This window comes from Cololabis saira, chromosome 19 (genome assembly GCF_033807715.1).
Source record: "Cololabis saira isolate AMF1-May2022 chromosome 19, fColSai1.1, whole genome shotgun sequence".
In the NCBI taxonomy this organism is placed as follows: Eukaryota; Metazoa; Chordata; class Actinopteri; order Beloniformes; family Belonidae; genus Cololabis; species Cololabis saira.
This window is the reverse complement of record NC_084605.1, coordinates 32610436-32619397: the sequence shown is the minus strand read 5'-3', so window position 1 is coordinate 32619397 and position 8962 is coordinate 32610436. Positions and strand designations below refer to the sequence as shown.

General features: G+C 38.8%; 1 protein-coding gene across 1 annotated transcript in view; it reads left to right on the top strand.

Annotated features, from left to right (window-relative positions):
- The first annotated feature begins 1494 nt into the window (after positions 1-1494).
- LOC133418823 (vinculin) overlaps positions 1495-8962 on the top strand; it is a 33285-nt gene continuing 25817 nt past the window's right edge. Inside the window, exon 1 of the mRNA XM_061707682.1 lies at positions 1495-1816. Within this exon, the coding sequence (XP_061563666.1) occupies positions 1649-1816 (168 nt within the window). The 5' untranslated portion in view covers positions 1495-1648. The remainder of the gene's footprint in view (positions 1817-8962) is intronic.

The following is an 8962-nucleotide window of genomic DNA, read 5'->3' as shown; positions in this document are numbered from 1 at the left end:
AAAACCACAAGATGGCAGCAACTGCTTGTAGAGATCTTCGTACTTTCGTACTTGTTGCTTATTTATTATATGTATCTACTTTCAGCTGTGATTATCTCATTATTAACGTTTATATCTGTGAGTATGAGTAGCTAAAAAGAATCACCACTCCCTATGTTTTCCTATTTTTTAGGGTTACATTGAGGATAAAAAGAAAAGAAAAAGAAAACAAAAACTAATATTATAAACGGCCATGGTTAATAACGCCTGGTTAATAGTCTTAATAAATCTTCTAGAATTTTTTTTTTTTTTTTTTTGTATATTTGATGTGTACAGTGTTTGATGTGCTGAGAGCACTACCTGCAGCCGCAGGGACCTTTGCTATTGTTTTATCTGTGGGGGTGAACAGTAGGGGAGGATGCAGACCACACATCTTGATGCACCCTTCACATTCCAGACTGGACACAAGGGACAACCTTGTCTGTAACTGGAGAGCCAAGGAAACAGCAGGTCATCTTTGATGTCTATATTCAGGATAAAGGCTGCTAGAGAGTACTTTTAGCTGACTTTCAGGACATGCAGGGTGTAATATTTTTGGAGTCAGCATTCTTTTTTTATCAAGATATGACTTAACTATAAAGAGTATGATATTTTGATGTAGCAATTGGATGTAGCTTATGTGGCAGTATGTTGAATGAAAAGTCTATATAATCTTGAAATTCTAAGTTCCTTTTTGACATTTGGTGCAATAACCCCCTTACATAAAAGGCAATCATATTGAACCCAAGTTTGTTTACAGAAGGGTTGAGATAGACTCACTTCCTTGATTCTTTCTTTTAGTGCTCTTCCTTTTTAGGCAATGAGCTGCTGCCTTGCAAGCTCTCTTGGGATGCTGTGGGAATTCCTTAGCTGGTTTGCTTGGCAGTTAGTCTTCAATTCAATCCTCAACTGTTTTTGTTTAAATTTCTTGAGACATAGAAGGAATTGAAAAAATGTGCACAGGTCTGGCCACAGACAGAGCTCAGTATTTTTAAAAGTATGCAGTCACCAACTTTAGATCATTGTCAGTGGAGTGTTCTGTGACGTCATGTACATACTCAGTGTGTAGTATTCTCCTATATCCTAAAGATAAACGCTCACATAAACTGTAAGAGATGATCACAGAGTGATCGGTGAGGATTATATTTTATTCTCAGATGAGTTGATTGAGGTCCCTGATCTTCCATTTCTTCAGCCAGAATCAGAACTTTACTGAGTAATTTATACTGAGTGGAATCCCTTGCTTCGTTAACAGTACACCTAATATTCCCTTTTTTGGACATGTGGATCAATTACGTAATGTAGGGAGCAGTGGTAAGCGAACTCTCCTTTGTGGAGGAGGAGGGAGGTGCTGGCGATGAGTGGCACCGCGAGCGACCAATCAGATCTCACACACTTTGTCTCCTCGCTCTCTGATTGGTCAATCGGCCGACAACGTTTCTTGTCGTTTCTCTCGCTCACTCTGGGACTTTTTTTTTCGCGTTGATGTTTCCAGGGGGGCAGAAGGAGTCGCACACTGTCCTGAGAGGAAAAAAGTTACCGGGATTGTTTTAAGCTTTCTTTTTCTTTAGGAGAACCTACCTTAGGGGGTTTCAATTGTACTTGGATAGTGCTCTAAAAGCTTGCCACCATGCCGGTTTTTCACACGAAGACGATAGAAAGTATCCTGGAGCCGGTGGCCCAGCAGATCTCCCATCTGGTGATTATGCACGAAGAGGGGGAAGTGGACGGGAAAGCCATCCCGGATCTGTCTGCGCCGGTGGCCGCCGTGCAGGCGGCTGTCAGCAACCTGGTCCGGGTAAGTTACCTGCTACCTAAAGCCTGATTTATGGCTCCGCGTTAAATCGACGCAGAGGGTACGGCGTATGGTTCGCGTCGCCGCGTACCATACGCAGTAGGCTCTATGTTGGTGTAACGCAGAACCATAAACCAGCCTTGAGGCATACCTGTCGCTTTGTCCCGCATTGACTTCCTCGAGTGGTTAAACACAACACTTTCCCCGTGACCACAACACTTCTCCAGCCACCACAGCCCCATTCATTTAATGGCGGGGAGGATGTTACTTTATAATTCCTGCTATCAAACTTTCCTGAAGTAGGTCGGGTTAAAGGGCAGTGACGCCCTTTTCCCCTTGAAAGTGTGCCCTGCCTCCCTCGACGTAGGCACTGCTGCGGTCTGAGCTCTGAGCTGTGAGAAGAGGAACCGGGGGAAACTGCACACACTTGTCACTTTGAGAGTCTCAATCAGACTAAATACAGGACTGTCTCAGAAAATTAGACTATTGTGATAAAGTTTTTTATTTTCTGTAATGCAATTAAAAAAACAAAAATGTCATACATTCTGGATTCATTACAAATCAACTGAAATATTGCAGGCATTTTATTATTTTAATATTGCTGATTATGGTTTACAGTTTAAGATTAAGATTCCCAGAATATTCTAATTTTTTCGAGATAGGATATTTGAGTTTTCTTAAACTGTAAGCCATGATGAGCAATATTAAAATAATAAAAGGCTTGCAATATTTCAGTTGATTTGTAATGAATCCAGAATGTATGTCATTTTTGTTTTTGTAATTGCATTACAGAAAATCACATCTAATTTTCTGAGACAGTCCTGTATGTTGAGACCATGGTTTGAGTTAGAGATCACAACCATTTTATACCTGGAAACTTCCAATGCTGTGTGAAAGTCATTCAGCCAGACGTGAATCCATCGTTGCCAGACAAGATTGGACTGTCATACTTACAAAAAAATGTAAATTTGAATATTGATGAGCTGTTACACTGCATGATTTATCTTTCTTTTTTCTTATATTACTAAGCTGTAATGCCTAACATTATAATGTCACCATGTTTTCACACTGGCAAATGCCCCCTTCAAAAACAAAAAATCCTATTTATTAAGGAAATACTTTTTTTTTTATCCCAGAAAACTGTGTCCAGATACCTTAGGGAAAATGGGTCAGAAGCGGTTCAAAATAAACTTTTTCTATCCATTAAAGATATTTCCGTTTTTTTTCCTGTTGTGATTTACAGTTTTATTAAAGTTTCGGCCTGCCAATTTCTGATTGAAGATAGTTTTCATGTAGAAAAATGGAACTGACCACAGAAACCTAATCAGCTAGTGAAAGATGGCAGATCCTGCAGGCTTTCTGCTCTACTGGCATTATTTTAAGCCTCTTAGACTTTGTAAGCTTCATAGCATTCGACATGCTCAGCATGTTGATTCTCTATTAACGTTTGGGTTAAGTTTGTTGTCCCAAATGTTTTGGGTTGTTGGTTATTCACATTTATTTGTTACCTCATAGGTTGTAAAAATTGCTATCAAACCTGAAGACATGCTTTCCAGTGGGGTGGGGTTATTGTTTCTTAAAATGACCAATTCTGATCATCAGTTTATCAGTTGATGCGTCTCTGACCTTTTCTTTACCTAGTCTATTGATTAGTTTTTTTTTTACTACACCTTTTATATCGTCAATACTGTATAATTTGCAGTGTAGTTCGTGTTTGAGAACTTATAAACAGATCTAAAGATATAACTTAATCATCAAATATGAAGTACTTGTGAATTTGACGTCTTGAATCACTGAATGCATCATCAGGGCTTGATACAGCACTCATCAAGTCATTCTGCCCACGCTACAATTAAAAAGTCTTGTGGCTTATGAATTATGGATTTCCAAACTGCCTTTCAAAAACATTAAGTTGATTACACCCCTTTGACCAGAGCTACTGTGGTTTTCAGTATATTTAGAGTTGAGAGGAATTTACCCAGAAACTGTATTTATCATGGTGATATGTGAGGAAATGATCATGCTGTTTCCTTAAATTTTATCCTGAAACGCAGACTCATACATGACAAGCTTTTCTTCTAGGAAACAATGCAATATGGAGGACTGTAGCAGATACTGTTGCTTGTAAAGAAACGCGGGCACACAGCTTAAATTAAGGGAGACATGTTAACAGTACGTTGTTCACTCTCAGTCTGGTACAAGCCAGATCCCCTTGACAGCTGTTCGGTGATACATTTGGACAATTACTCTGGCGACAGGAAAGGATTGTTTTTATTTAGAGGGATTGCCTGCCATTTGTCTGCAATTTATTTATTAGGTTTAATAGTTTCTACGTATTTTAGGCTTGTTTGCTTCACTCAGTGTCTTTATCTTTCTTTAGTGCCCACTTCTGAAACTACAGGTCTTTACTCCATGTTGTCTTTTATTCTTTATCTCTACACCCACCAGACTTCCTTCCTCTGATGGACTTTGGAGAGAGATGTTTAAATGCAATGAGCTACATTCATGCTTGTCATAGAAGACCCTCCCTATTTGTTAGCAATGTCAGCAACAATATATCTGACTCCATATGGTAAAACTTTAAAACTCAGACAACTGTTGAACATTTTTACCCAATTATGTCTTGATTTGAAATCAGATACACATTGTGACTAAACTTCCCTTTTGACCATTCATAATGATGAGTATGTGAAGCAAATTTGGCACATTGCTTCTTCTTTTGGACAGATATGCAAGCATGCATAATCAAACACTGGAGATCATCATCGTAAGGATCCTCCTAATAGTATTCGAAGTTTCACATGTAGTGTGTTTTTACATAGACTGAATCTTTTGCTTGGGATCATGATTACACAGATATTTGTTTATCTACTCTGTAGCTTTATCAGATGTTTTAACTTCTTGCTAATCATTTCCATACTTTTTCTGCACACTTTAGATGCCAGTGACTAGGCTGACAGTTGCATACCGGTAATGAATAAGATAACTCCACAGTCCATTAGTCAGTCAGGATTTACAACCAGCCAGCAAATACAACCTGACATCTAGCAGGCAAAGGGTGGTGAATATTGATTAAAAAATAAATGTAATGTTGCAGAACATTTGTTAAAAAAAAAAATGCTTGTGGCTTGTGTTAGTTTTTCATGCTTCCACCAGGTCAGGCATTTCAAGTTTAAATTCAGAAATGCCACATTTTTGCTGCTTATTGTAACATGAATGCAGTCCTTGTCAGTATGTCTTGCATATCCTCAACCAGGGATGAGATGATGCAGACTTTCTGGACAGTCAGAATTATAATCAGATGTTTCCAGCTGTGGCATGAATGAATACACCAGTCTATAATTATTTCCAGTTGCCATAGAAACATCACAATATCAACTGTATCATGAGATCATAGAAGTTGAGAATCTGAGGTAATTTCTTTTGTGGTTTCTGTCCTGTTTGTCATATGTTGTTAATCTTGTATGAGAAAACAACCACTCTTTAGCTTTTATCTTCTTCCTTTTAGAAACAAAGAGAGATATTCACCTGCCCATGCTAGTTTCATTGTGGTCATAAACTTGATAAAGGAATTGTTTATTTTTTTCCATCCATGGTGAACCTGTGGTTCAACGTTAACATCTATCTTGAGAGTAAATTAGTCATGAAGATGATATTCCAGGGAAGGGAAGAGGATGGAGCTGTCTGCTTACAGTATATTTCCATAGACTGTGAACGGTTGTGTTAAAGATGAGCCAGTTTACATAATCGTTTCCCAGGAAAGCACACATTGCACAAGTTTCCTCTTTCATAAAGTCTGTCTAAAATGTGTAAGTCTTTAATTGTAAGTATAGCTCGTAAAGAGAAATTGAACATCTTGCAAAAAAGTGTGCTTAAAAAATAGTTTTAACCATCAAAATGCTTTTGGCTTTTGGTGTTGTGAGAGGTTTCTTTGCATTTTGTGGGCAAAGAAAGAATATGAATTTTGACAATGCTCTGACGCTTAAACCCGTTTGAGAAGATCAGGTGAAACTGTGTAGATCTTTTCAATTATTCAATTGAAAGAGCCTAATCTCATTATCCCAGATGCATGGAGATAGCAGTGTAGTCATGGAAGTATTAAAAATTTGGCGGGACTACAAACCACGTGTGATTAACTGACCTTTCAGTAGTGCTCAGCATCTCTGACTTGTTTTTGATTGAGACAATGAGCTAGACCTCAATTAAAGATGAATTTGAGGAATGTGAGGAATTTCCAACAAGCTGCAATGTTTTCCAGCTAAGAGGGGAAGGGCGTTGAAAGGGCTGGGCTTACCCTTTGAATGGGAAACTTCAACTCAAACATTGAATTATGATCTTGCTACACAGCGAAATGCATGCGATGAGTGGATGGGAGGAAGACCAGCCTCAACTGTCTCTGGCTTCTGTGTTTGACCCGGGTGCAGATTACTCACCGCCTGTGGTTTACTCTTGTGGCTTACTCGTCTGGTTCATTTAGTCATCGTGAAACTACCTTGCACCATCTCATACTCGATGGCACATTTTTCTCATGGCACAAATGGCTGTTGCAACAGTAAAATAAAAAACTATCAGGCCTAAAGACATGCAAAGCATATTTCATTTTGCATTAAATTTCAGGAGATCATTCTAGCTGTGGAAGTTGATATTGATGTGCTTATAAGCTTTTATAACAATTAAAATCCCCTTATACCTGACATATAAAAAAAAATGTTTCTATGAAGTTTAGAAGATTTAGTTTCCTAAAGGGATACATGGAGGAATTGCTGGCTTATCTGTGGCAGCAGTCAGTTTGGTCTGGTGACTGGCTTTATACAATGCCTGTTGCACTTAATTACTTTTAAAGATCTGTTTTTACAGGCCTATAATAAAAAACAAAAGGGAACTTTTATTGTTTTGAGGCTTAAACTGAGATTTCAAAGTGCTTTGATTCATGCAAAATCAAAAATGCGTGGTGTTGAGAGGTTTGGCTCGGCTGTCATTGTGCAGAGAAAAGAGGAGGTAAACTTTTCAGACAGTGGTTACAGCACGTTGGCAGTGCTCTCAGATGTCTTCAACAACTTCTCCAAAGTCTTTTAATGTTGACAGAACATTTCAAATGAGGAAGTCATTTTTATCGTTTGAAGCATTTTCCATGAGGCCTATTCTGTAAGCCTCTTAAAGGTAGGAAACAAATATATCCAATAACATAAGTACTTTAAGGGCATACAAAAGAAAACAGTTTCTATTACATTGTCCTCAAGCTTCCTCCTGTTTGGCAAAGGAACCCACGCCATGATTTTAACCATTTGATTACTTAATCTTGGAAAGAGAGTCCACGGTCTGTTGAGTTTCAAATGTGTGCACAGTTCCAATGAAAAGTGGTCATTTATTCTCCATTGCTGTGTTGAGGATTCTCCCTGCACCAGTAGTCATTTTGGTGTTCAGTGTCATTAAATTGTCAGGATAGGAGGATGTGGAGGAGGGACAGGAGGAGGAAATACAGGAATCCAAGTAAGGAAGATCCAGCAGCTGTTTGGAGCAGTAGCATTATGAGGCAGCTGCAGGAAACCCCTGTCTCAGCCAAAGACCGTGTGATGACTGGACAAACACCTCCGTGACGCCACCCACAGGTTTTCTGAAGAGGGATTTAGAAGCGTATTGCAGCGCCGTGCTGGAAATTGGCGGAATGAACACGCATCCATGAAGAATTTAGCTGTGGAGTAGTTGCCAGCAAAAGTTTGCAGCTGAATATCCTGCTTCAAATGTCATTTCTGCTGCAAAATCAGAAAAGATGGATGCTGGGTTTGCACAGGCTGCTTAGCTAAGCTTTGTAGCAAGTCAATGACTGATGAGAAAGTGATGATGGCCAACAGTTGGCTAAGCTCGCTGCCAATAAAAAGTCTACGTCCTTAAATATACATTAATTTATTGCTTTATATAATGCTACCTGATGTGTTACAAAAAGAAAAATCACCCCCTTTACAGTTGTCATGGGTGTGAAATCTAGCTCTGCTAGCCTGTAAATAGGCTAATTTCTGCTGCAAAGTTGGACATTTTAACATGGGGGTCAATAAAGATTGAATGTGTGGAAGTGAGTAAAATGAGACGAGCAGGCAGAATATGGGAGTCTCTGTGAACTTTACTTCCAAACAATCAATCCACACACCTGTAACAGCACTTCCTTATATACCCTTGTAACTCCTCCCATCACCACGCCCAGTGTCCATTCTGAGGTGAGAACTCCACCTAGTGTCCACCACAAATGACACATTTTTGAAGCCAGCTCCCAGTGGTCAGTAGATGAACTGCAACTTATTCCACATTGGCTTTAATCCAGAAGACACAGTATTTTGCTGGCATTTGTTCTCAGCCATGCACTGGCATTGGATCACGACAAAAGCTCCAAAGGACCAATGCTATGACATTTTCAAAATTTTTTGAATGATTGAGAAGAAATCTTAATTTCAGAATACTTTGAATGATCATTATTGCTTTATACTTGGTTGGATTTCTGAATTAAAATGCCTTTAGCCTCAGCCAGAAGTGTGCACAGCGTGCAAGTGAAGAATCTGGCGTCTTCTCCTTGACACAAAACTACATAAGGAGGGAAACCAAAACTACCTGGTTAGATTTATGCAAAGATTCTAGGTTGCACATTCTTTTCCAATGCCATCATTGCATTACAAGGTGTTGTTTTGTTAGTTACCTAGGTGATATGTCAACATGAATGGATGATGACACTAGGCAGAATCTGTTGATACAGGAAGTACCAGTTGGCCAATGTGTATGGCATCAATGTGCATTGATATTCATATTTTTTGAGTAAGTAGATTAACATCCAAGCTGAAAATAGAGACCACTTCAATTTATTTTAGCTAAAGATACCAATTTGTGTCTTTGAATGCATCTATTTATAAACAGTAAATGGATGCATTGATAGAAACTCATGTATTTAATTATTGGTTTTAGAGCTGCAACGAAGCATCAACTTAATCGATTATGTAAATATGTCGACTTGCATACATTAATCAAATGAAACATATACTTCTTAAACCCGGATTCGAGCATTAGGTTTGGGAATTTTTCAAGGAGAAACCTAACAAAATGGTGCTCTGTACGCTCAGTAAAATCCAAATAGTGTATAACAGCAGAATAACCGCCATGCGGGAG